We start from the raw sequence: 27,637 nt of genomic DNA on the forward strand, positions 1-27,637 counted from the left end.
GGTGCCCTCTGGGGTGTATGTTACAATAAAATGTACACTGGAATCAGTGTGCATTTATTGTGCTGAGAAGTTTGATACCAAACTTCCCAGTTTTCAGTGTAGCCATTATAGTGCTGTGGAGTTCGTGTTTGACAGACTCCCAGACCATATAATCGTATGGCTACCCTGCACTTACAACGTCTAAGGTTTTGCTTAGACACTGTAGGGGCACAGTGCTCATGCACTTGTGCCCTCACCTATGGTATAGTGCACCCTGCCTTAGGGCTGTAAGGCCTGCTAGAGGGGTGACTTATCTATACTGCACAGGCAGTGTGAGGTTGGCATGGCACCCTGAGGGGAGTGCCATGTCGACTTACTTGTTTTGTTCTCACCAGCACACACATGCTGGCAAGAAGTGTGTCTGTGCTGAGTGAGGGGTCCCCAGGGTGGCATAAGACATGCTGCAGCCCTTAGAGACCTTCCCTGGCATCAGGGCCCTTGGTACCAGGGGTACCAGTTACAAGGGACTTACCTGGATGCCAGGGTGTGCCAATTGTGAAAACAAAAGTACAGGTTAGGGAAAGAACACTGGTGCTGGGGCCTGGTTAGCAGACCTCAGCACACTTTCAAATCAAAACTTAGCATCAGCAAGGGCAAAAAGTCAGGGGGTAACCATGCCATGGAGGCATTTCCTTACACATGGGTACAGTTCAAATACTGCATTTCTTACTGGAGCTCTCTTCTTTGGGTCTGGCATATTGGACTATTAATACCATTTGTTCTGCCATTTCCGCAGGCCACGTGCCAGTTGATGGCTCCCCTGTTGGTGAACAACTTTTTGTACACAAACTGTTAAGGGGCATTCCCCTGTCTTTGGCGCCTGAATCGCGGTATTCGACTGTGGGATGTCAATCAAATTCTTCATTTATTTCCTTCCTGGCAACCCAATCAATTTTTGTCCAGAAAATTACTTTCTGCCAAGTTAAGCATATTGCTCTGCCTGGTCGCCTGCCGTAGGGTCTCTGATATTAGAGCCCTGGATATTACAGCAAGAGTATTTTCTCCTCAAGGGGTCTTTTTTTTACTGTTAGCAGGTGAACCAAGTCCCATTCAAGAGTTATATCTTACCCTACCTTTGTCGATTTCCCCCAAATTATGTGTGGTTCAATTTTTGAAGGCACATGAAGAACTGATGGAGGAATTCCATCCACTACGTGAGCATCAACTTTTGATTTGATTGTGAAAACCACATAAGGCCGACTCCTCTCCCACGATTGCCCGATGGGTCAGTTGGATCATGAGGAAAGTCTAAATCTATGTGACATTGTTTGGGGCTCATTCTGCCAGAGGGGCGATGACTTCCAAGTCGTTTCAGCGTGGCGCCCGCTTGGAAGATATCATCAACATGGCATACTCTTCTTCTGATTCCACTTTCAAGAGGTTACTCTAAGTGTGTGGAGGATATAGCTCAAATAGTGGTGTTTAAGCTTTGAAGTAGCATAGTTCTCGCCTTTGGTCCTGATATAGAATGACAAATGTCCTAGCTATCGTAATGGAAAGTTTCAATTCTATTAAGGACTCTGAGGCGAGGATTATCCCACCAGACGAGAAAATATTCTCAGATGATTGCCTCCTCATATTCAGCAAGTAAAGAGTTACCTGATGCATTTTCTTTGTTAATGTCACATTGCATTATGTTCTGCACTGTTTATTAACTTGATTGTTTTGACACGGTGTGTACAGTGTTGCTCTGGAGATATGGTTCTGATAATCTTCCTCTGTTTTTCCTAATAGGACTTGACGGTTCCAAACAAGATGTGTGAGCGCACAAGGATGGCATGATTTGCGCAAAAAAACAAAACAGCATAAACAGTGTTGATGCCATTGACTGATTGGTTAATTACATAATTCTACCCTCCGAAGGACTCCTGGGAATGTTAGTTTTTTTTATACAATGTTTTTTTACGGCTGTTGTGTAAAATGTATTGTCAGTGAAGTAAAGACTTAAAGCATAATCCTTGCCTCGGAGTCCTTAATAGAATTGCAACTTTCTGTTACGATAACTAGTAAATTTTTCATTCTTAGCAAAAGAGCCATTGGCAGTTGGCGGAGAAAGAAATTTAGCTGATGGGTATTTGCATGGTTTAAGAAGAACACTTAAGGTACATCTGCATGTGTATATTTTCTTCAGCATCATCACATCAAATAGACTACATGTACACACTCTGCATGTTTTAATATTATCACTGAACATCAAACTCTTTGCCTGAAAAAAGATACACCTGTTTTTCCCTTGAGATCACTTCCTACAATAGTGACAAATTATACTACAAAAACCTCCTTGCTGCTCTGTATAGTTTAAGTCATTCAGAACCAACACTCAGGCAGTGACTGCTGAAACTAACTGTGCTCTATGAGGGTTTGTTGTGTTTGCCCAATTATTTTTCATACATACCCTACAGTCATTGCTTCCCCTGAGTTTCTGTCAGAGACAAAGTTGTTGGCTATTGTCATCATTAGTGACTGGATAACCTGAAAAGAATAAAAAGTATTATTTTTATGTATTTTATCAGATTTAAATCTCTAATGCCTAGAATATATAACTTGCAGATAAAAGCATATTGCTTCATACTTGAGCAAAGTGTCCGCTCTCAAAGGAGGGTGGGGAGGGGTTAGTTGTGATTTCTTGTGTATAGACACTCTAGGTTTGGACTGGTGGTGGGAAAGCCCAGTGATGCGTCTTCCATGTCTAAGGGAGGCACCTCATCTCAGCAGTGGGTAGTAAGCAGTTGCTGATCAATCATTCCAAATAATTTTCAAAGATCCTCTTGCAGGAAATTCAAGGTTTCAGAGTAATGCAATGCAAAGTGGATGACCACATACATGTCAATTTTCTGGCAAATTCCCATAAGATTTTATGAACTTGAGCTGGGCGTGTAATATGTTATGTTATGTTATGTTATGTTATAGAGATTTATATAGCGCCAAACTGCCAACGGCCTCGTAGCGCTTATACAGCCATAGTGATGACATACTGCTCAAAGAATTATTCAAAAGATTTAAGTTTTAAATAGCCAGGTCTTCAGTTCTTTTCTGAACAACAACTCTTGAGAATTAACTCTCAACTTGAGAGGAAGATTATTCCAAAGTAGAGCACCTTGGTAAGCTACCGATCTTCCTCCCCATCTGGCTTTCCTCGTAGTTGGAACTTTAGCCAGATTAGCTGATGAGGATCTAAGAGATCTTGCTGGAATATAAGCCTGAAAAAGAGTTTTCAACATTTCAGGTCCCTTATCAAATATAGATCTGTGAATGTGGCACAGGGTCTTGAACTATTATTATTGAAATATTATGACTATATTTATTTATTTGTATTTGTTTTTTTTCGTGGGCTTGAAGGCTGGTATGGGAGGTAGTCAGGAAATAGGAACAACCGGATCTAAATGAAAAAATCTAGTCCACAAACTGTCATACCTTGAAGGGGACTCAGCACTAATCTGATGGTTATAATGTAGGATGTATGAGCGAGGTGGTAGTGGGGGACTGCTGCATTTGAGTTACACTGTTGGCCTGTGTTTGAGACATTGTCTCATTTGAAAACAAATACAAATAATTTAAAAACATCTTAAAGCATAAAAGAACACTGCTTACCAGATATTGATTTTACAACATGAGATTCATGAGATCCCCAGTTCTTAAGCCTAATATAACTGAAGAGTTTAAGTGAACACAGCACAGAAAAATAATCCCTTCCTCAAGGGAACTTCCAACATATCTGACTGTCCAACAAACTGGCAGAGCATTCACAAAAGATTCTAAGTTCTTCTGCATTGTGATGGTGAGCCTAAATAAATAGAATATTCAGAGATGCAGTTCCTTAATTTCCTTAAATTGATCTAGGTTACGCATGTGTTGTTTACGAACAAATCTCCAACTATCGTCAACCACAAGCCATTAAAGATCTCACTGACTTTGTATGTGTCTACTGAGAGACCAGAAAATATTTAAGAAGGAAATTGCTAAGGTAGAATGGAGACATTCACAAGTATATACGAGTAGGATATATGAAGTGCTTGTGACACTAAGTAGTTTTTCCAAGTCTTGGCTAATCAACTTTTTAATAAGCTGTTTTAGCAGTAAGGGGAATGCTTTTGTTAGTGTGCAGTCTCATAATCAGGGGAAATACTGGAATTCTCCTTCACCATCTTGAAAACTTGCAGAAACTTCATAAGTCAAATGTGACACTTTGTGTCCAGCTACAGTTCTGGTATTCCATAACTTAATCCCTATAGTTGAAGAAAATAGCCAAGCAGCTGTACAATAGTGTAGGAAGTTGGCTCTGTATGCACTATTTCAAAGTAAGGAATAGTATGCACAGAGTCCAAGGGTTCCCCTTAGAGGTAAGATAGTGGCAAAAAGAGATAATACTAATGCTCTATTTTGTGGTAGTGTGGTCGAGCAGTAGGCTTATCAAAGGAGTAGTGTTAAGCATTTGTTGTACATACACACAGGCAATAAATGAGGAACACACACTCAGAGACAATTCCAGGCCAATAGGTTTTTGTATAGAAAAATATATTTTCTTAGTTTATTTTAAGAACCACAGGTTAAAATTCTACATGTAATACTTTGCATGAAAGGTATTGCAGGTAAGTACTTTAGGAACTTTGAATAATCACAATAGCATATATACTTTTCAAATAAAACACATATAGCTATTTTAAAACTAGACAGTGCAATTTTCACAGTTCCTAGGGGAGGTAAGTAATTGTTAGTTCTTGCAGGTAAATAAACCACCTACGGGGTTCAAGTTTGGGTCCAAGGTAGCCCACCGTTGGGGTTCAGAGCAACCCCAAAGTTACCACACCAGCAGCTCAGGGCCGGTCAGGTGCAGAGTTCAAAGTGGTGCCCAAAACGCATAGGCTTCAATGGAGAAGGGGGTGCCCCGGTTCCAGTCTGCCAGCAGGTAAGTACCCGCGTCTTCGGAGGGCAGACCAGGGGGGTTTTGTAGGGCACCGGGGGGGACACAAGTTAGCACAGAAAGTACACCCTCAGCAGCACGGGGGCGGCCGGGTGCAGTGTGCAAACACACGCTGGGTTTTCAATTGGAATCAATGGGAGACCAAGGGGTCTCTTCAGCGATGCAGGCAGGCAAGGGGGGGGCTCCTCGGGGTAGCCACCAACTGGGCAAGGGAGAAGGCCTCCTGGGGGTCTCTCCTGCACTGGAGTTCCGATCCTTCAGGTCCTGGGGGCTGCGGGTGCAGGGTCTTTTCCAGGCGTCGGGTTCTGAGAGTCAGGCAGTCGCGGTCAGGGGGAGCCTCGGGATTCCCTCAGCAGGTGTCGCTGTGGGGGCTCAGGGGGGACAACTTTGGTTACTCACAGTCTTGGAGTCGCCGGGGAGTCCTCCCTGAAGTGTTTGTTCTCCACAAGTCGAGCCGGGGGCGTCGGGTACAGAGTTGCAAGTCTCACGCTTCTGGCGGGAAATGCAGTTGTCTTTAAGTTGCTCCTTTGGAAACAAAGTTGCAGTCTTGGGTGAACAGGGCCGCTGTTCTTGGGAGTTTCTTGGTCCTTTTAGAGCAGGGCAGTCCTCTGAGGATTCAGAGGTCGCTGGTCCTGGGGAAAGCGTTGCTGGAGCAGTTTTCTTTCGAAGGGGGGAGACAGGCCGGTAATGCTGGGGCCAAAGCAGTTGGTGTCTCCGTCTTCTCTGCAGGGTTTTTCAGCTCAGCAGTCCTCTTCTTCTTAGGTTGCAGGAATCTGAGTTCCTAGGTTCGGGGGAGCCCCTAAATACTGAATTTAGGGGTGTGTTTAGGTCTGGGAGGGCAGTAGCCAATGGCTACTTTCCTTGAGGGTGGGTACACCCTCTTTGTGCCTCCTCCCTGAGGGGAGGGGGGCACATCCCTAATCCTATTGGGGGAATCCTCCATCTGCAAGATGGAGGATTTCTAAAAGTCAGAGTCACTTCAGCTCAGGACACCTTAGGGGCTGTCCTGACTGGCCAGTGACTCCTCCTTGTTTTTCTCATTATCTCTCCTGGACTTGCCGCCAAAAGTGGGGGCTGTGTCCAGGGGGCGGGCATCTCCACTAGCTGGAGTGCCCTGGGGCATTGTAACACGAAGCTTGAGCCTTTGAAGCTCACTGCTAGGTGTTACAGTTCCTGCAGGGGGGAGATGTGAAGCACCTCCACCCAGAGCAGGCTTTGTTTCTGTCCTCAGAGAGCACAAAGGCTCTCACCGCATGGGGTCAGAAACTCGTCTCTCAGCAGCAGGCTGGCACAGACCAGTCAGTCCTGCACTGAACAATTGGGTAAAATACAGGGGGTATCTCTAAGATGCCCTCTGTGTGCATTTTTTAATAAACTCCAACACTGGCATCAGTGTGGGTTTATTATTCTGAGAAGTTTGGTGCCAAACTTCCCAGTATTCAGTGTAGCCATTATGGAGCTGTGGAGGTCGTTTTTTACAGACTCCCAGACCATATACTCTTATGGCTACCCTGCACTTACAATGTCTAAGGTTTTGCTTAGACACTGTAGGGGCATAGTGCTCATGCACCTATGCCCTCACCTGTGGTATAGTGCACCCTGCCTTAGGGCTGTAAGGCCTGCAAGAGGGGTGACTTACCTATGCCACAGGCAGTGTGAGGCTGGCATGGCACCCTGAGGGGAGTGCCATGTCGACTTAGATATTTTCTCCCCACCAGCACACACAAGCTGGCAAGCAGTGTGTCTGGGCTGAGTGAGGGCTCCCCAGGGTGGCATAAGACATGCTGCAGCCCTTAGAGACCTTCCCTGGCATCAGGGCCCTTGGTACCAGTTACAAGGGACTTACCTGGGTGCCAGGGTTGTGCCAATTGCGGAGACAATGGTACATTTTAGGTGAAAGAACGCTGGTGCTGGGGCCTGGTTAGCAGGGTCCCAGCACACTTCTCAGTCAAGTCAGCATCAGTATCAGGCAAAAAGTGGGGGGTAACTGCAACAGGGAGCCATTTCTTTACAAATAGTAAAACTGATTTGCTAGTATTTTCTTGGCATTTCTATACTGAATCAGGTGACAGAAATTATATTTGATTATGTGACACATAGGGTCTAACAAATACTCCACAGAACCATGACGCCTTGCAGATCTTCACTGCTGATATCATAATTTAAGACCATGTTTCTTAGGGTAATCCTCTTATTTAGTGATTCTACACTGCATGTAGAAAAGAAGATGAGAGTTAAAACTAGATTTCCGTATCCTCTGACATTTACTTCCTGCTCAAGATGTTTAACATACATATATACCCCAACTAGGGAACATGCCATACCTCAGGCTTTAAATGGCTCAGTCTCCATTCAAAGAAGGAACATAGATGTGATGTACCGCCTGATGGTGAAAGCCACATGGATCTCAGAATGCATGGCATTGGTGAAGAGGAGGCAACAGTATAGAACATTAGATTATGGGCATACTCCTGAGTTTGTAGAGCTCTTTAATCTTCAATAGGCACCAGATGTCTTAGGACAAACTTTCCTGGAAACCCTGGGACCAGAGTGTGTACCTGATGAAGAATGGTTGAATTCTGTGCAGCTAAAAAAAAGTAGGTATCTGAGACAGCATTTTTTTAGATTTAATAAAGATCTGGAAGTAGAACCTACTTCTTTAAAAACTTGTAGATGCCATTACCAGGGAATCGAATTCTACAGTTCCAAAATGCATTGCACAGAGCTACTAGTAATTATGTACTGCATTAAGGATGCTGTGATTTCGAGAAGTGAGATAACTGCTCTTAAAATCCATTATTCTGACAAGGCTGTACTTCCAAAGACATGTACGTCCAAATCACACCATGGGAGATGGGACAGGGTCTCTACTGATACTTTTGAAAGCCAAGTGCTCCTAATGAACTCATTGTGGGAAGGTGGATTAAGTCCCAGCATTTAAAGGATCTTGCCTTATGATTTTACATGGTTGTTGTCAATGAAGACTAATATCGATCTTCTGCATGAGTTTACCAGTATTTTTATTTCCTCAGTTCTAGTATGCTCTGCTTGTGGCGCAAATGTACATAATCATGATCAAACCTGCTGGAAAAACTGTCTTTATTTAAACATTTGCTGAAAGTTTATGAATGCAGAGTTTACTTTTGCAGCCTGTGTTGGTTGCAAATGATTCCCCAACTGTATTGTGGGGGCAGCTCTTGGACTGTTAGATTTGTCTCTTGGTTTTGGATTTGTGCAGTACCTATGCTGCAAGCTGCATTCTTGTTCTTCGATTAATCATATCTGATACAGTACTGTCCCTTCTGCAGTAACTTATGTGTTCTTTAAACTGTATATTACTGATGCTTTTCTGGTCCATGCACAATAAGGAAAATGTCACTTACCCAGTGTACATCTGTTCGTGGCATTAGTCGCTGCAGATTCACATGCTGTGCATAGTCCGCCGTCTGGTGTTGGGTCGGAGTGTTACAAGTTGTTTTTCTTCGAAGAAGTCTTTTCGAGTCACGAGACCGAGGGACTCCTCCTACTTTGGTTCCATTGCGCATGGGCGTCGACTCCATGTTAGATTGTTTTCCCCACAGACGGTGAGGTAGGAGTTGTGTATGTTAGTAATAGTGCCCATGCAATGGAATGAATAAGTATGTACAAAATGAAGGTTAAAGTAATATATTTACAAATGTACAAATGTTGAAGATTACTTCCAAACGGCTACAGGCTCCCGGGGAGGTGGGTGGGCGCATGTGAATCTGCAGCGACTAATGCCACGAACAGATGTACACTGGGTAAGTGACATTTTCCGTTCGGTGGCATGTGTAGCTGCAGATACACATGCTGTGCATAGACTAGTAAGCAGTTATCTCCCCAAAAGCGGTGGTTCAGCCTGTAGGAGTGGAAGTAGTTTGAAATAAAGTTCTTAGTACAGCTTGACCTACTGTGGCTTGTTGTGCAGATAACACGTCTACACAGTAGTGCTTAGTAAATGTGTGAGGCGTAGACCATGTTGCTGCCTTACATATTTCGTTCATTGGAATATTTCCTAGAAAGGCCATGGTAGCACCTTTCTTTCTGGTTGAGTGTGCCTTTGGTGTAATAGGGAGCTGTCTCTTTGCTTTAAGATAGCAGGTTTGGATGCACCTAACTATCCATCTAGCTATACCTTGTTTTGATATTGGATTTCCTGTATGAGGTTTTTGAAATGCAATAAATAGTTGTTTTGTTTTCCTAATTAGTTTTGTTCTGTCAATGTAGTACATTAGTGCTCTTTTGATGTCTAATGTATGTAGTGCTCTTTCAGCTATTGAGTCTGGCTGTGGAAAGAACACTGGCAATTCTACTGTTTGATTTAAGTGGAACGGTGAGATGACCTTTGGTAAGAATTTTGGGTTGGTTCTTAGAACTACTTTATTTTTGTGTATTTGAATAAATGGTTCTTGTATAGTAAATGCCTGAATTTCACTTACTCTTCTTAGAGATGTAATGCCAATGAGAAATGCAACTTTCCACGTTAGATATTGCATTTCGCAAGAATGCATGGGTTCGAAAGGTGGACCCATGAGTCTTGTTAAGACAATATTGAGGTTCCATGAAGGAACAGGTGGTGTCCTTGGTGGTATACTTCTTTTTAGGCCTTCCATAAATGCTTTAATGACAGGTATTTTAAATAGGGAAGTTGAATGAGTAATTTGCAGGTATGCAGATATTGCTGCGAGATGTATCTTTATGGAAGAGAAAGCTAGATTTGACTTTTGCAAATGTAGTAAATACCCTACAACATCTTTTGGAGATGCATGCAATGGTTGAACTTGATTATTATGGCAGTAGCAAACAAATCTTTTCCATTTACTTGCATAGCAGTGTCTAGTGGATGGCCTTCTAGCTTGTCTTATGACCTCCATACATTCCTGTTTGAGGTTTAAGTGTCCAAATTCTAGGATTTCAGGAGCCAAATTGCTAGATTCAGCGATGCTGGGTTTGGATGCCTGATTTGTTGCTTGTGTTGTGTTAACAGATCTGGCCTGTTGGGTAGTTTGACATGAGGTCCTACTGACAGGTCTAGTAGTGTTGTATACCAAGGTTGTCTTGCCCATGTTGGTGCTATTAGAATGAGTTTGAGTTTGTTTTGACTCAATCTGTTTACTAGATATGGAAGGAGAGGGAGAGGGGGAAAAGCGTATGCAAATATCCCTGACCAATTCATCCATAGAGCATTGCCTTGAGATTGCCGGTGTGGGTACCTGGATGCGAAGTTTTGGCATTTTGTGTTTTCTTTTGTTGCAAATAGATCTATTTGAGGTGTTCCCCAAATTTGGAAGTAAGTGTTCAGGATTTGGGGGTGAATTTCCCATTCGTGGACCTGTTGGTGATCCCGAGAGAGATTGTCTGCTAGCTGGTTCTGGATCCCTGGAATAAACTGTGCTATTAGGCGAATGTGGTTGTGAATTGCCCAATGCCATATTTTTTGTGTGAGGAGACACAACTGTGTCGAGTGTGTTCCCCCCTGTTTGTTTAAATAATACATTGTCGTCATGTTGTCTGTTTTGACAAGAATGTATTTGTGGGTTATCATTGGTTGGAATGCTTTCAACGCTAGAAATACTGCTAACAATTCTAGGTGATTTATATCAAACTTTCTTTGATGTACGTCCCATTGTCCTTGGATGCTGTGTTGATTGAGGTGTGCTCCCCACCCTGTCATGGAAGCATCTGTTGTTATCACGTAATGTGGCACTGGGTCTTGGAAAGGCCGCCCTTTGTTTAAATTTGTACTGTTCCACCATAGAAGCAAGATGTATGTTTGGCGGTCTATCAACACCAGATCTAGAAGGTGACCCTGTGCATGTGACCATTGTGATGCTAGGCACTGTTGTAAGGGCCGCATGTGCAATTTTGCGTTTGGGACAATGGCTATGCATGAGGACATCATGCCTAGGAGTTTTAAGACCAACTTTGCGTGTATCTTTTGTGTTGGATACATAGCTTGTATCACCTTGTGAACATTTTGAACCCTTTGTGGACTTGGAGTGACTATCCCTTTTGTTGTGTCGATTGTCGCTCCTAAGTATTGCTGTGTTTGACACGGCAAAAGGTGTGACTTCGCATAGTTGATGGAGAAACCCAGTTTGTAAAGGGTTTTTATAACATAATCTGTGTGGTGTAAACACTTTGTTAGCGAGTTGGTTTTGATTAACCAATCGTCTAGGTACGGGAACACGTGTATTTGCTGCCTCCTGATATGTGCAGCTACTACTGCTAGACATTTTGTAAAGACTCTTGGTGCTGTCGTTATTCCGAATGGCAACACTTTGAATTGGTAATGTATTCCTTCGAATACGAACCTTAGGTATTTCCTGTGCGAGGGATGTATCGGTATATGGAACTACGCGTCTTTTAGATCTAACGTTGTCATGTAGTCTTGCTGTTTCAGTAGTGGTATTACGTCTTGTAACGTGACCATGTGAAAGTGGTCTGATTTGATGTAGGTGTTTAGTGTTCTGAGATCCAATATTGGTCTCAGACTTTTGTCTTTTTTCGGTATTAGAAAGTACAGTGAGTAAACTCCTGTGTTCTTTTGTGTTTTTGGTACCAATTCTATTGCGTCTTTTTGCAGTAATGCTTGAACTTCTAGTCCTAGAAGGTCTATATGCTGTTTGGACATCTTGTGTGTTTTCGGTGGGACGTTTGGAGGGAGTTGGAGAAATTCTATGCAATAACCATGTTGGATAATTGCTAAGACCCAAGTGTCTGTTGTTATCTCCTCCCAAGATTTGTAGAACTGGCTTAGTCTTCCCCCCACTGGTGTTGTGTGAAGGGGTTGAGTGACTTGTGAGTCACTGCTTGTTTTGAGGGGTTTTGGGCCCTTGAAATTTTCCCCGGTTTCTTGGGAATTGGCCCCCTCTGTATTGGCCCCGAAAGCCTCCCCTTTGATACTGTCCCTGGTAGGTAGACGGTGTTGTTTGTGAGGTGCTGGCTTGTGTGGCTTGACCTCGAAACCCTCCTCTGAAAGTAGTTTTACGAAATGTGCCAAATGTGCCTCTGCCCTGCGGGGAATAGAGTGCGCCCATGGCTTTAGCTGTGTCAGTGTCTTTTTTTTATTTTTCAATTGCAGTGTCCACTTCTGGTCCAAACAATTGTTGTTCATTGAACGGCATATTGAGCACTGCCTGTTGTATCTCAGGTTTGAAGCCGGATGTGCGCAGCCATGCGTGCCTCCTTATCGTTACAGCAGTATTTATAGTTCTTGCAGCTGTATCTGCTGCATCCATAGAAGAACGGATTTGGTTGTTGGATATGTTTTGTCCCTTTTCAACCACTTGTTTTGCCCGTTTTTGGAATTCTTTGGGGAGGTGCTCGATGAGATGCTGCATCTCGTCCCAATGGGCTCTGTCATATCGCGCTAGGAGTGCCTGCGAGTTGGCGATGCGCCACTGATTTGCAGCTTGTACTGCAACCCTTTTCCCGGCTGCATCAAACTTTCGGCTCTCTTTGTCAGGAGGTGGTGCTTCGCCTGATGTGTGCGAGTTGGCTCTTTTACGAGCTGCTCCTACGACAACTGAATCTGGTGTCAGTTGTGATGTAATAAAAGCAGGGTCTGTGGGTGGTGCCTTGTATTTCTTCTCCACCCTTGGGGTTATTGCTCTGCTTTTAACTGGCTCCTTAAAGATTTGTTTAGCGTGCCTTAGCATTCCCGGGAGCATAGGAAGGCTTTGATAATTGCTATGGGTGGAGGACAGAGTGTTAAAAAGGAAGTCATCCTCGATAGGCTCTGAATGTAGCAATACGTTATGAAACTCTGCTGCCCTAGCTACCACCTGAGCATACGCTGTACTGTCCTCAGGTGGTGAGGGCTTAGTGGGGTACGACTCAGGGCTATTGTCCGATACTGGGGCGTCATAGAGATCCCATGCGTCCTGGTCATCTTGGCTCATGGTGGTATGAGCTGGTGATTGTGACGGAGTCTGTGCCGGTGATATATGAGTTGCCGGTGGTGGAGAGGGTGGTGGAGTTACCTTCTTCACCACTTTTGCTTGTGGTGTTTTTTCTTGTTGTTGGAAATCTAGTTTCCTTTTTCTTCTGATTGGGGGAAGGTTGCTGATCTTCCCTGTACCACTTTGTATAAAGATCCGCTTTTGCGTGTGATCTAAAGCTGTTGTTTGTAATTCCTCCTCAAATCTGTGTTTTTGAAGTTGGGAGGACAGTGATTGTTCCTCTGAGTAGGAACTGGCTTTCGGTTCGGTTGCTGGGCGTTTTGGCACCGAAACCGTGTCTTTTGTTGTTTTCGGCTCCGAAGAGATTTTCCTCTTTTTCGGTGTCGTACCTTCTTGGCGTCGACCATCTTCGGTGCCGCTATCTCTGTGCCAAGCAGCTTCGGTGCCGCTGTCTCGGTGTCAACCCTTTTCTGCGGCAGTTTCTCGGTCCCGAGATTGCTGCGTGCCTGTGTCTCGACCTGAGTCGGACGATCTCGGCACCAGCTCGCCCTTTTTCGGTGCCGATGGACGGTCACCTACTTTATGGGTTGAGCCATGGCCTGTCGGCAGTGGCGTCCCCTGGGCTTTGTCTGTTTTTCTGTGTGATGCTTGTTTCGACGTCTTACTCATGGTTTCTTCGACGTCGAATGTTTCTTCTTCTCCCTCTTCCTCGAACCGTTGTTGTCCTGTCGGCATGGACGCCATCTGCAACCTTCTGGCTCTTCGGTCTCGGAGCGTTTTTCTCGACCGAAACGCTCGACAGGCCTCACACGTTTCTTCTTTGTGCTCGGGTGACAGGCACAAGTTACAGACCAAATGTTGGTCTGTATAGGGATATTTACTGTGGCATTTAGGACAGAATCGGAACGGGGTCCGTTCCATCAGTCTCGATGTTGCACGCGGTCGGGCCGACCAGGCCCCGACGGGGATCGAAATTACCCCGAAGGGCTACCGGAGCTCTTCAAGATTCGGTGTCGATTCTAATCTAACCCGATACCGAACGAAACAATACCGACAAATTTTCCGTTGATTCTGACTAACTTTCCGACCCGAAACACGGAGCGAAAAGGAACACGTCCGAACCCGATGGCGGAAAAAAAACAATCTAACATGGAGTCGACGCCCATGCGCAATGGAACCAAAGTAGGAGGAGTCCCTCGGTCTCGTGACTCGAAAAGACTTCTTCGAAGAAAAACAACTTGTAACACTCCGACCCAACACCAGACGGCGGACTATGCACAGCATGTGTATCTGCAGCTACACATGCCACCGAACACCCAGTTACTTTAGTCCCTGAACTGCACAGAGCAATGTTATAATTCACATTCCACATTAGTTCCCTATGAGTCTTTACCAGAGTATCCATTTTGTTCTTAGATGATTAACTTAACCTTTGTTTAGTATGCACACTGCATTCACTGTAGGTCTACTGTAACTCACCATTTAAATTTCGATCTGCTCTCCTTTAGTGTATGCTGTTCAGTGGCAGATATGGTTTTTCCTACATACATAGGGGCTTGCTCGTTCATTGTCGTGGGTCACCTTTGTATTATTTGTATTGCACAAAACGGATCTGCCTGTTCACCGCTCGAGCTGTACAAGAGTTCCAAGTTCTAATTTTTTTTAAATCTTATTAGAAGAGTAAAGGGGGTTAGCTTTATGTCCTCTGTCTCTCCTAGAGTTGTGGAAGTGACACCATCAAAGTGGTAATAAACTTCTCTATTCTCCACTTCAGAGCTGGGCAACTGCCACAGCGCATAGCTAATTTTCCAAACTGTGTTATACCGGTACAACATTAGAAATATCTGCTGTTGGTTAGTATCTTACATTAGCCCAAGTGTAGTTCTACAGGTGGACTCCCAAACCCATTCACTAGTCTACCAGTCTGTGCTTGCCACCTGGAATAACTCACCTACAAGGGCATGATACAATAAGGATAAGACTTGTTGAAGTCAGGGTAGCCACAGTAGTATGTATAAAGTTATTTGTAACTTAATGAATGCCACACAGTATGTGTGCTACAACACTGTCCAACATATAAATGCTTGATCACAGTCACCCACTAAAACAGTCACAGCTTTTCATACACTGGCAAAAAATATTGCCCATTGTAAGTGAGTGCAAATTATCCAAAATTTCAAACTAAAAGCATGTTTTTTAATATATATGGAATCTATGTTTTTAGACAGAAGATTGTGGAATAAACCTGTTCACTCTAAAACAATGATTAAGGTTACCTCTTTTTTAATATGATTATGAGATCAACACAAAGTGTGACAACTACCACTCAGAAGTAGCCATCAAAAGTTTATAAACCAGTGCAGTAATGAAGCCACCTGATTGTGCTCCTCACTAACCACTGAAGATCTTTTGTTCACTATTTAGTTCCCTTCAAAGGTGACTAGTAACTGCTTACCTCTGGTGGAACCAACGGATGTGCAGCTTGCGCAGCATGGAGAAGAATCTTTGTTACCTCTGAAAAAGCATAAGTGATACAGAAGGGTAGCCAAGTTATAACAATTTGAAAAGGCAGAGTGCAGTCAGGGAACAATTCAAGTGGCATTATATGCAAAAGGGAGTAACAGTGGATTTGATTTGAGCATAAGCAAGATACATATACTGATACATTTTTTGTACAATGTGGAATCTACTTTAAATCTGAATGCATGTCAATAGTGAATGGCAAGATAGATAAAACAAGGAAGGTGGGCCCCACAGAAAAGAGACGCATGGGCCAGACATCCACCTAGCTGCTGTATGGGAATATGCAAGTACAAAACTGACTAGAAGAGCAGACGTTTTAGCCTTGCTTTAACTGTGTGCCTTGAGTCAATTAATGGAGACCACAGTCACACAGACAGATAAACTATCCTTCTGAAGATAACAAAATGATTACTGTAAGGAAATGCCTCCTTGGAATGGTTACCCCCTAACGTTTGCCTTTGCTGATGCTAAGTTTTGATTGAAAGTGTGCTGGGACCCTGCTAACCAGGTCCCAGCACCAGTGTTCTTTCCCTAAACTGTACCTTTGTCTCCACAACTGGCACAACCCTGGCACTCAGGTAAGTCCCTTGTAACTGGTACCCCTGGTACCAAGGGCCCTGATGCCAGGGAAGGTCTCTAAGGGCTGCAGCATGTCTTATGCCACCCTCGGGATCCCTCACTCAGCACATGCACACTGCCTCCCAAGCTTGTGTGTGCTGGTGGGGAGAAAATTACTAAGTTGACATGGCACTCCCCTCAGAGTGCCATGCCAACCTCACACTGCCTGTGGCATAGGTCCTAAGGCAGGGTGCACTATACCACAGGTGAGGGCATATGTGCATGAGCACTATGCCCCTACAGTGTTTAAGCAAAACCTTAGACATTGTAAGTGCAGGGTAGCCATAAGAGTATATGGTCTGGGAGTTTGTCAAACACAAACTACATAGTTCCATAATGGCTATACTGAAATCTGGGAAGTTTGGTATCAAACTTCTCAGCACAATAAATGCACACTGATGCCAGTGTGCAATTTATTGTAACATACACCCAGAGGGCATCTTAGAGATGCCCCCTGAATACCAATCCGACTTCTAGTGTAGGCTGACCAGTTTCTGCCAGCCTGCCACCCACCAGACATGTTGCTGGCCACATGGGGAGAGTGCCTTTGTCACTCTATGGCTAGGAACAAAGCCTGTACTGGCTTCTCACCTCCCCCTGCAGGAATTGTAACACCTGGTGGTGAGCCTCAAAGGCTCACCCCTTTTGTTACAGCGCTCCAGGGCATCCCAGCTAGTGGATATGCCCACTACTCCGGCCACTGCCCCCACTTTTGGCGGCAAGGCTGGAGGAGATAATGAGAAAAACAAGGAGGAGTCACCCACCATTCAGGACAGCCCCTATGGTGTCCAGAGCTGAGGTGACCCCTACCTTTAGAAATCCTCCATCTTGAGTTTGGAGGATTCCCCCAATAGGATTAGGGATGTGCCCCCCCCCCCCCATCCCCAACAGGGAGGAGGCACAAAGAGGGTGTAGCCACCCTCAAGGCCATTGGCTACTGCCCTCCCAGACCTAAACACACCCCTAAATTCAATATTTAGGGGCTCCCCAGATCCCAGGAAATCAGATTCCTGCAACCCGAAGGAAGAAGGACTGCTGATCTACAAGCCTGCAGAGAAGGAGGAAGACGACAAGTGCTTTGGCCCCAGCCCTACCGGCCTGTCTCCAACTTCGAAAACCTGCAACTACGACCCATCCGACAGGGGCCAGTGACCTCTGAAGCCTCAAAGGACTGCCCTCGACTAAAGGACCAAGAAACTCCCGTAAACAGCGGCCCTGTTCAAAACCAGCTACTTCTTTGCAACAAAGAAGCAACTTTCCAAGACTGCACGTTTCCCGCCGGAATCGTGAGACTTCTCACTCTGCACCCGATGCCCCTGGCTCGAGATTCAGGGAACCAACACCTCAGGGAGGACTCCCTGGCGACTGCGAGCTCGTGATTAACCAGAGACAACCCCCTGACCCCCCCACAGCGATGCCTGCAGAGAGAATCCAGAGGCTCCCCCTGACCTCGACTGCCTGTAACAAGGGACCCGACGCCTGGAACCAACACTGCACTCGCAGCCCCCAGGACCTGAAGGAACCGAACTGCAGTGCAGGAGTGACCCCCAGGCGACCCTCTGCCTAGCCCAGGTGGTGGCTGTCCCGAGAATCCCCCCTGTGCCTGCCTGCACCGCTACAGTGACCTCCGGGTCCCTCCATTGTTTCCTATCTGAAACCCGACGCCTGCTTTGTACACTGCACCCAGTGCCGCTGAGGGTGTGTTTTGTGTGCCTACTTGTGTCCCTCCCCAGTGCTCTACAAAACCCCCCTGGTCTGCACCACGAGGACGCAGGTACTTACCTGCTGGCAGACTGGAACCGGGGCACCCCTGTTCTCCGTAGGCGCCTATGTGTTTCGGGCACCTCTTTGACCTCTGCACCTGACCGGCCCTGAGCTACTGGTGTGGTAACTTTGGGGTTGCCTTGAACCCCCACGGTGGGCTGCCTATGTCCCAGGACTGAGACTTGTAAGTGTTTTACTTACCTCCTAATCTAACCTTTACTTACCTCCCCCAGGAACTGTTGATTTTTGCACTATGTCCACTTTGAAAATAGCTTATTGCCATTTTTACAAAGACTGTATATGATATTGCTTTTATTCAAAGTTCCTAAAGTATCTAAGTGAAGTACCTTACATTTAAAGTGTTTACTGTAAATCTTGAACCTGTGGTTCTTAAAATAAACTAAGAAAATATATTTTTCTATATAAAAACCTATTGGCCTGGAGTAAGTCTTTGAGTGTGTGTTCCTCATTTAATGCCTGTGTGTGTACAACAAATGCTTAACACTACCCTCTGATAAGCCTACTGCTCAACCACACTACCAAAAAATAGAGCATTAGAATTATCTAATTTTGCCACTATCTTACCTCTAAGGGGAACCCTTGGACTCTGTGCATACTATTTCTTACTTTGAAATAGTATATTGTAGGAAGTTGGCTCTGTATGTGCTATTTCAAAGTAAGGAATAGCATGCACAGAGTCCAAGGGTTCCTCTTAGAGGTAAAATAGTGGTAAAAAGAGATAATACTAATGCTCTATTTTGTGGTAGTGTGGTCGAGCAGTAGGCTTATCCAAGGAGTAGTGTTAAGCATTTGTTGTACATACACATAGACAATAAATGAGGTACACACACTCAGAGACAAATCCAGCCAATAGGTTTTGTTATAGAAAAATATCTTTTCTTAGTTTATTTTAAGAACCACAGGTTCAAATTTAACATGTAATATCTTGTTTGAAAGGTATTGCAGGTAAGTACATTAGGAACTTTGAATCATTTCAATTGCATGTATACTTTTCAAGTTATTGACAAATAGCTACTTTAAAAGTGGACACTTAGTGCAATTTTCACAGTTCCTGGGGGAGGTAAGTTTTTGTTAGTTTTACCAGGTAAGTAAGACACTTACAGGGTTCAGTTCTTGGTCCAAGGTAGCCCACCGTTGGGGGTTCAGAGCAACCCCAAAGTCACCACACCAGCAGCTCAGGGCCGGTCAGGTGCAGAGTTCAAAGTGGTGCCCAAAACGCATAGGCTAGAATGGAGAGAAGGGGGTGCCCCGGTTCCGGTCTGCTTGCAGGTAAGTACCCGCGTCTTCGGAGGGCAGACCAGGGGGGTTTTGTAGGGCACCGGGGGACACACAAGCCCACACAGAAATTTCACCCTCAGCAGCGCGGGGGCGGCCGGGTGCAGTGCAGAAACAAGCGTCGGGTTTGCAATGTTAGTCTATGAGAGATCAACGGATCTCTTCAGCGCTGCAGGCAGGCAAGGGGGGGCTTCCTAGGGGAAACCTCCACTTGGGCAAGGGAGAGGGACTCCTGGGGGTCACTTCTCCAGTGAAAGTCCGGTCCTTCAGGTCCTGGGGGCTGCGGGTGCAGGGTCTTTTCCAGGCGTCGGGACTTAGATTTCAGAGAGTCGCGGTCAGGGGAAGCCTCGGGATTCCCTCTGCAGGCGGCGCTGTGGGGGCTCAGGGGGGACAGGTTTTGGTACTCACAGTCGTAGAGTAGTCCGGGGGTCCTCCCTGAGGTGTTGGTTCTCCACCAGCCGAGTCGGGGTCGCCAGGTGCAGTGTTGCAAGTCTCACGCTTCTTGCGGGGAGATTGCAGGGTCTTTAAAGCTGCTCCTTGAAACAAAGTTGCAGTCTTTTTGGAGCAGGTCCGCTGTCCTCGGGAGTTTCTTGTCTTTTCGAAGCAGGGCAGTCCTCAGAGGATTCAGAGGTCGCTGGTCCCTTGGAAGGCGTCGCTGGAGCAGAGTTCTTTGGAAGGCAGGAGACAGGCCGGTGAGTTTCTGGAGCCAAGGCAGTTGTCGTCTTCTGGTCTTCCTCTGCAGGGGTTTTCAGCTAGGCAGTCCTTCTTCTTGTAGTTTGCAGGAATCTACTTTTCTAGGGTTCAGGGTAGCCCTTAAATACTAAATTTAAGGGCGTGTTTAGGTCTGGGGGGTTAGTAGCCAATGGCTACTAGCCCTGAGGGTGGGTACACCCTCTTTGTGCCTCCTCCCAAGGGGAGGGGGTCACAATCCTAACCCTATTGGGGGAATCCTCCATCTGCAAGATGGAGGATTTCTAAAAGTTAGAGTCACCTCAGCTCAGGACACCTTAGGGGCTGTCCTGACTGGCCAGTGACTCCTCCTTGTTGCTTCCTTTGTTCCCTCCAGCCTTGCCGCCAAAAGTGGGGGCCGTGGCCGGAGGGGGCGGGCAACTCCACTAAGCTGGAGTGCCCTGCTGGGCTGTGACAAAGGGGTGAGCCTTTGAGGCTCACCGCCAGGTGTTACAGCTCCTGCCTGGGGGAGGTGTTGGCATCTCCACCCAGTGCAGGCTTTGTTACTGGCCTCAGAGTGACAAAGGCACTCTCCCCATGGGGCCAGCAACATGTCTCTAGTGTGGCAGGCTGCTGGAACTAGTCAGCCTACACAGACAGTCGGTTAAGTTTCAGGGGGCACCTCTAAGGTGCCCTCTGGGGTGTATTTTGCAATAAAATGTACACTGGCATCAGTGTGCATTTATTGTGCTGAGAAGTTTGATACCAAACTTCCCAGTTTTCAGTGTAGCCATTATGGTCCTGTGGAGTTCGTGTTTGACAAACTTCCAGACCATATACTCTTATGGCTACCCTGCACTTACAATGTCTAAGGTTTTGTTTAGACACTGTAGGGGTACCATGCTCATGCACTGGTACCCTCACCTATGGTATAGTGCACCCTGCCTTAGGGCTGTAAGGCCTGCTAGAGGGGTGTCTTACCTATACTGCATAGGCAGTGAGAGGCTGGCATGGCACCCTGAGGGGAGTGCCATGTCGACTTACTCGTTTTGTCCTCACTAGCACACACAAGCTGGCAAGCAGTGTGTCTGTGCTGAGTGAGAGGTCTCCAGGGTGGCATAAGACATGCTGCAGCCCTTAGAGACCTTCCTTGGCATCAGGGCCCTTGGTACTAGAAGTACCAGTTACAAGGGACTTATCTGGATGCCAGGGTCTGCCAATTGTGGATACAAAAGTACAGGTTAGGGAAAGAACACTGGTGCTGGGGCCTGGTTAGCAGGCCTCAGCACACTTTCAATTGTAAACATAGCATCAGCAAAGGCAAAAAGTCAGGGGGCAACCATGCCAAGGAGGCATTTCCTTACACAACCCCCCCCCAAACGAAAGAGGATGAGACTAACCTTTCCCAAGAGAGTCTTCATTTTCTAAGTGGAAGAACCTGGAAAGGCCATCTGCATTGGCATGGGCAGTCCCAGGTCTGTGTTCCACTATAAAGTCCATTCCCTGTAGGGAGATGGACCACCTCAACAGTTTAGGATTTTCACCTTTCATTTGCATCAGCCATTTGAGAGGTCTGTGGTCAGTTTGAACTAGGAAGTGAGTCCCAAAGAGGTATGGTCTCAGCTTCTTCAGGGACCAAACCACAGCAAAGGCCTCCCTCTCAATGGCACTCCAACGCTGCTCCCTGGGGAGTAACCTCCTGCTAATGAAAGCAACAGGCTGGTCAAGGCCATCATCATTTGTTTGGGACAAAACTGCCCCTATCCCATGTTCAGAGGCATCTGTCTGCACAATGAACTGCTTAGAATAATCTGGAGCTTTTAGAACTGGTGCTGAGCACATTGCTTGTTTCAGGGTGTCAAAGGCCTGTTGGCATTCCACAGTCCAGTTCACTTTCTTGGGCATTTTCTTGGAGGTGAGTTCAGCGAGGGCTGTCACAATGGATCCATATCCCTTCACAAACCTCCTGTAATACCCAGTCAAGCCAAGGAATGCCCTGACTTGAGTCTGGGTTTTTGGAGCTACCCAGTCCAGAATAGTCTGGATCTTGGGTTGGAGTGGCTGAACTTGGCCTCCACCTACAAGGTGGCCCAAGTAAACCACAGTTCCCTGCCCTATCTGGCATTTGGATGCCTTGATAGAGAGGCCTGCAGATTGCAGAGCCTTCAAAACCTTCTTCAGGTGGACCAGGTGATCCTGCCAGGTGGAGCTAAAGACAGCAATATCATCAAGATAAGCTGTGCTAAAGGACTCCAAGCCAGCAAGGACTTGATTCACCAACCTTTGGAAGGTGGCAGGGGCATTCTTTAAACCAAAGGGCATAACAGTAAACTGATAATGCCCATCAGGTGTGGAGAATGCTGTTTTCTCTTTTGCTCCAGGTGCCATTTTTATTTGCCAGTACCCTGCTGTCAAGTCAAAGGTACTTAAGAATTTGGCAGCACCTAATTTATCTATGAGCTCATCAGCTCTAGGAATTGGATGAGCATCTGTCTTGGTGACAGAATTGAGCCCTCTGTAATCCACACAAAACCTAATCTCTTTCTTTCCATCTTTGGTGTGAGGTTTGGGGACTAAGACCACTGGGCTAGCCCAGGGGCTGTCAGAGCGCTCAATTACTCCCAATTCCAGCATCTTGTGGACTTCCACCTTGATGCTTTCCTTAACATGGTCAGACTGTCTAAAGATTTTGTTTTTGACAGGCGTGCTGTCTCCTGTGTCCACATCATGGGTACACAGGTGTGTCTGACCAGGGGTTAAGGAGAAGAGTTCAGGAAACTGTTGTAGGACTCTCCTACAATCAGCTTGCTGTTGGCCAGAGAGGGTGTCTGAGTAGATCACTCCATCTACTGTACCATCTTTTGGGTCTGATGACAGAAGATCAGGGAGAGGTTCACTCTCTGCCTCCTGATCCTCATCTGTTACCATCAACAGATTCACATCAGCCCTGTCATGGAAGAGCTTAAGGCGGTTCACATGGATCACCCTCTTGGGGCTCCTGCTTGTGCACAGGTCCACCAGGTAGGTGACCTGACTCTTCCTTTCTAGCACTGGGTAAGGGCCACTCCATTTGTCCTGGAGTGCCCTGGGAGCCACAGGCTCCAGAACCCAGACTTTCTGCCCTGGTTGGAACTCAACCAGTGCAGCCTTTTGGTCATACCAAAACTTCTGGAGCTGTTGGCTGGCCTCAAGGTTTTTGGTTGCCTTTTCCATGTACTCTGCCATTCTAGAGCGAAGGCCAAGTACATAGTCCACTATGTCTTGTTTAGGCTCATGAAGAGGTCTCTCCCAGCCTTCTTTAACAAGAGCAAGTGGTCCCCTTACAGGGTGGCCAAACAGAAGTTCAAAGGGTGAGAATCCTACTCCCTTCTGTGGCACCTCTCTGTAAGCAAAAAGCAGACATGGCAAGAGGACATCCCATCTCCTTTTGAGTTTTTCTGGGAGCCCCATGATCATGCCTTTTAATGTCTTGTTGAATCTCTCAACTAAGCCATTAGTTTGTGGATGGTATGGTGTAGTGAATTTGTAAGTCACTCCACACTCATTCCACATGTGTTTTAGGTATGCTGACATGAAGTTGGTACCTCTGTCAGACACCACCTCCTTAGGGAAACCCACTCTGGTAAAGATACCAATGAGGGCCTTGGCTACTGCAGGGGCAGTAGTCGACCTAAGGGGAATAGCTTCAGGATACCTAGTAGCATGATCCACTACTACTAGGATGTACATATTTCCTGAGGCTGTGGGAGGTTCCAGTGGACCAACTATGTCCACACCCACTCTTTCAAAGGGGACCCCCACCACTGGAAGTGGAATGAGGGGGGCCTTTGGGTGCCCACCTGTCTTACCACTGGATTGACAGGTGGGGCAGGAGAGGCAAAACTCCTTAATCTTCTGGGACATATTGGGCCAGTAGAAGTGGTTGACTAACCTCTCCCACGTCTTGGTTTGTCCCAAATGCCCAGCAAGGGGAATATCATGGGCCAAGGTCAGAATAAACTCTCTGAACGACTGAGGCACTACCACTCTCCTAGTGGCACCAGGTTTGGGGTCTCTGGCCTCAGTGTACAGGAGTCCATCTTCCAAATAGACCCTATGTGTTCCATTTTTCTTGCCCTTGGACTCTTCAGCAGCTTGCTGCCTAAGGCCTTCAAGAGAGGGACAGGTTTCTTGTCCCTTACACAGCTCCTCCCTTGAGGGTCCCCCTGGGCCTAAGAGCTCAACCTGATAAGGTTCAAGCTCCAAAGGCTCAGTTCCCTCAGAGGGCAGAACTTCTTCCTGAGAAGAGAGGTTCTCTTTTTCTGACTGTGTTGCAGTTGGTTTCCCAACTGACTTTCCTTTTCTCTTGGTAGGCTGGGCCATTTTTCCAGACTCCAGCTCTACTTTTTCACCCTGTGCCTTGCATTGTGCTCTTATTTTTACACACACCAGTTCAGGGATACCCAGCATGGCTGCATGGGTTTTTAGTTCTACCTCAGCCCATGCTGAGGACTCCAGGTCATTTCCAAGCAGACAGTCTACTGGGATGTTTGAGGAGACCACCACCTGTTTCAGGCCATTGACCCCTCCCCATTCTAAAGTTACCATTGCCATGGGATGTGCTTTAGTTTGATTGTCAGCATTGGTGACTGTATAAGTTTTTTCAGTCAGGTATTGGCCAGGGGAAACCAGTTTCTCTGTCACCATGGTGACACTGGCACCTGTATCCCTCAGGCCCTCTACACTTGTCCCATTAATAAAGAGCTGCTGCCTGTATTTTTGCATGTTAGGGGGCCAGGCAGCTAGTGTGGCTAAATCCACCCCACCCTCAGAGACTAGAGTAGCTTCAGTGTGGACCCTGATTTGCTCTGGGCACACTGTTGATCCCACTTGGAGACTAGCCATTCCAGTGTTACCTGGATTGGAGTTTGGAGTGGAACCTTTCTTGGGACAGGCCTTGTCTCCAGTTTGGTGTCCAGACTGACTACAGTTTCGACACCAGGCCTTTTTGGGATCAAAGTTTTTACCCTTGTACCCAGGATTGTTTTGTGAAGAGGCTCTGGGCCCACCCTCCTGTGCAGGTTTTTGGGGGCCTTTAGAAGACTCTTGACTATTTTTATTTTTGGCTGCCTCACCACCTTTCCCCTGGGGAGGTTTTGTGACCCCTTTCTTTTGGTCACCCCCTGTGGAAGTTTTGGACACCCTAGTCTTGACCCAATGGTCCGCCTTCTTTCCCAATTCTTGGGGAGAAATTGGTCCTAGGTCTACCAGATGCTGATGCAGTTTATCATTGAAACAATTACTTAACAGGTGTTCTTTCACAAATAAATTGTACAGCCCATCATAATTACTTACACCACTGCCTTGAATCCAACCATCTAGTGTTTTTACTGAGTAGTCTACAAAGTCAACCCAGGTCTGGCTCGAGGATTTTTGAGCCCCCCTGAATCTAATCCTATACTCCTCAGTGGAGAATCCAAAGCCCTCAATCAGGGTACCCTTCATGAGGTCATAAGATTCTGCATCTTGTCCAGAGAGTGTGAGGAGTCTATCCCTACACTTTCCTGTGAACATTTCCCAAAGGAGAGCACCCCAGTGAGATTTGTTCACTTTTCTGGTTACACAAGCCCTCTCAAAAGCTGTGAACCATTTGGTGATGTCATCACCATCTTCATATTTAGTTACAATCCCTTTAGGGATTTTCAACATGTCAGGAGAATCTCTGACCCTATTTATGTTGCTGCCACCATTGATGGGTCCTAGGCCCATCTCTTGTCTTTCCCTCTCTATGGCTAGGATCTGTCTTTCCAAAGCCAATCTTTTGGCCATCCTGGCTAACTGGATGTCCTCTTCACTGGAGTTATACTCAGTGATTTCAGAGGTGTTGGTCTCTCCTGTGAGGGAACCAGCATCTCTGACTATTATTTTTGGAGTCAGGGTTTGAGAGACCCTGTTCTCCCTAGATAGGACTGGTAGGGGGGAATTTTCCTCCAAGTCACTATCCTCTTCCTCTGAGTTGCCACCCTCAGAGGGGTTGGCCTTCTCAAACTCTGCCAAAAGCTCCTGGAGCTGTATTTTGGTAGGTTTGGGGCCCATTGTTATTTTCTTTATTTTACAGAGTGACCTTAGCTCCCTCATCTTAAGATGGAGGTAAGGTGTGGTGTCGAGTTCCACCACAGTCACATCTGTGCTAGACATTTTGCTTCTAAAAGTTGGAATACTTTTTAAGAATCTACAACTGGTTCTAGAATCTAATTCAAACTTTTACAAACTTTTAAACTCTAAAAGAAATGCTAAACAGGATCTAACACAAGGCCCTAGCAGGTCTTTTAAGAATTTAGAAAACTTTTCAAATTGCAAAAATCAATTTCTAATGACAATTTTGGAATTTGTCGTGTGATCAGGTATTGGCTGAGTAGTCCAGCAAATGCAAAGTCTTGTACCCCACCGCTGATCCACCAATGTAGGAAGTTGGCTCTGTATGTGCTATTTCAAAGTAAGGAATAGCATGCACAGAGTCCAAGGGTTCCCCTTAGAGGTAAAATAGTGGTAAAAAGAGATAATACTAATGCTCTATTTTGTGGTAGTGTGGTCGAGCAGTAGGCTTATCCAAGGAGTAGTGTTAAGCATTTGTTGTACATACACATAGACAATAAATGAGGTACACACACTCAGAGACAAATCCAGCCAATAGGTTTTGTTATAGAAAAATATCTTTTCTTAGTTTATTTTAAGAACCACAGGTTCAAATTCTACATGTAATATCTCATTCGAAAGGTATTGCAGGTAAGTACTTTAGGAACTTTAAATCATAAAAATTGCATGTATACTTTTCAAGTTATTGACAAATAGCTGTTTTAAAAGTGGACACTTAGTGCAATTTTCACAGTTCCTGGGGGAGGTAAGTTTTTGTTAGTTTTACCAGGTAAGTAAGACACTTACAGGGTTCAGTTCTTGGTCCAAGGTAGCCCACCGTTGGGGGTTCAGAGCAACCCCAAAGTCACCACACCAGCAGCTCAGGGCCGGTCAGGTGCAGAGTTCAAAGTGGTGCCCAAAACGAATAGGCTAGAATGGAGAGAAGGGGGTGCCCCGGTTCCGGTCTGCTTGCAGGTAAGTACCCGCGTCTTCGGAGGGCAGACCAGGGGGGTTTTGTAGGGCACCGGGGGGGGGACACAAGCCCACACAGAAATTTCACCCTCAGCAGCGCGGGGGCGGCCGGGTGCAGTGCAGAAACAAGCGTCGGGTTTGCAATGTTAGTCTATGAGAGATCAACGGATCTCTTCAGCGCTGCAGGCAGGCAAGGGGGGGCTTCCTCGGGGAAACCTCCACTTGGGCAAGGGAGAGGGACTCCTGGGGGTCACTTCTCCAGTGAAAGTCCGGTCCTTCAGGTCCTGGGGGCTGCGGGTGCAGGGTCTTTTCCAGGCGTCGGGACTTAGGTTTCAGAGAGTCGCGGTCAGGGGAAGCCTCGGGATTCCCTCTGCAGGCGGCGCTGTGGGGGCTCAGGGGGGACAGGTTTTGGTACTCACAGTCGTAGAGTAGTCCGGGGGTCCTCCCTGAGGTGTTGGTTCTCCACCAGCCGAGTCGGGGTCGCCGGGTGCAGTGTTGCAAGTCTCACGCTTCTTGCGGGGAGATTGCAGGGTCTTTAAAGCTGCTCCTTGAAACAAAGTTGCAGTCTTTTTGGAGCAGGTCCGCTGTCCTCGGGAGTTTCTTGTCTTTTCGAAGCAGGGCAGTCCTCAGAGGATTCAGAGGTCGCTGGTCCCTTGGAAGGCGTCGCTGGAGCAGAGTTCTTTGGAAGGCAGGAGACAGGCCGGTGAGTTTCTGGAGCCAAGGCAGTTGTCGTCTTCTGGTCTTCCTCTGCAGGGGTTTTCAGCTAGGCAGTCCTTCTTCTTGTAGTTTGCAGGAA

At 46.3% G+C, this 27,637-nt stretch overlaps 1 protein-coding gene across 3 annotated transcripts in view; it reads right to left on the bottom strand.

The window, feature by feature from the left end:
• SDAD1 (SDA1 domain containing 1) overlaps positions 1-27,637 on the bottom strand; it is a 412,284-nt gene that overhangs the window by 133,815 nt on the left and 250,832 nt on the right. For all 3 annotated transcript variants that reach the window (XM_069236846.1, XM_069236848.1, XM_069236847.1), the window contains 2 exons: positions 15,341-15,399; positions 2,435-2,511 (listed from right to left, as the gene is read on the bottom strand). In XM_069236846.1, coding sequence (XP_069092947.1) covers positions 2,435-2,511; positions 15,341-15,399 — 136 coding nt within the window. The remainder of the gene's footprint in view (positions 1-2,434; positions 2,512-15,340; positions 15,400-27,637) is intronic.

The sequence above is a fragment of the Pleurodeles waltl genome, chromosome 1_2, assembly GCF_031143425.1.
Source record: "Pleurodeles waltl isolate 20211129_DDA chromosome 1_2, aPleWal1.hap1.20221129, whole genome shotgun sequence".
Classification (NCBI taxonomy): domain Eukaryota; kingdom Metazoa; phylum Chordata; class Amphibia; order Caudata; family Salamandridae; genus Pleurodeles; species Pleurodeles waltl.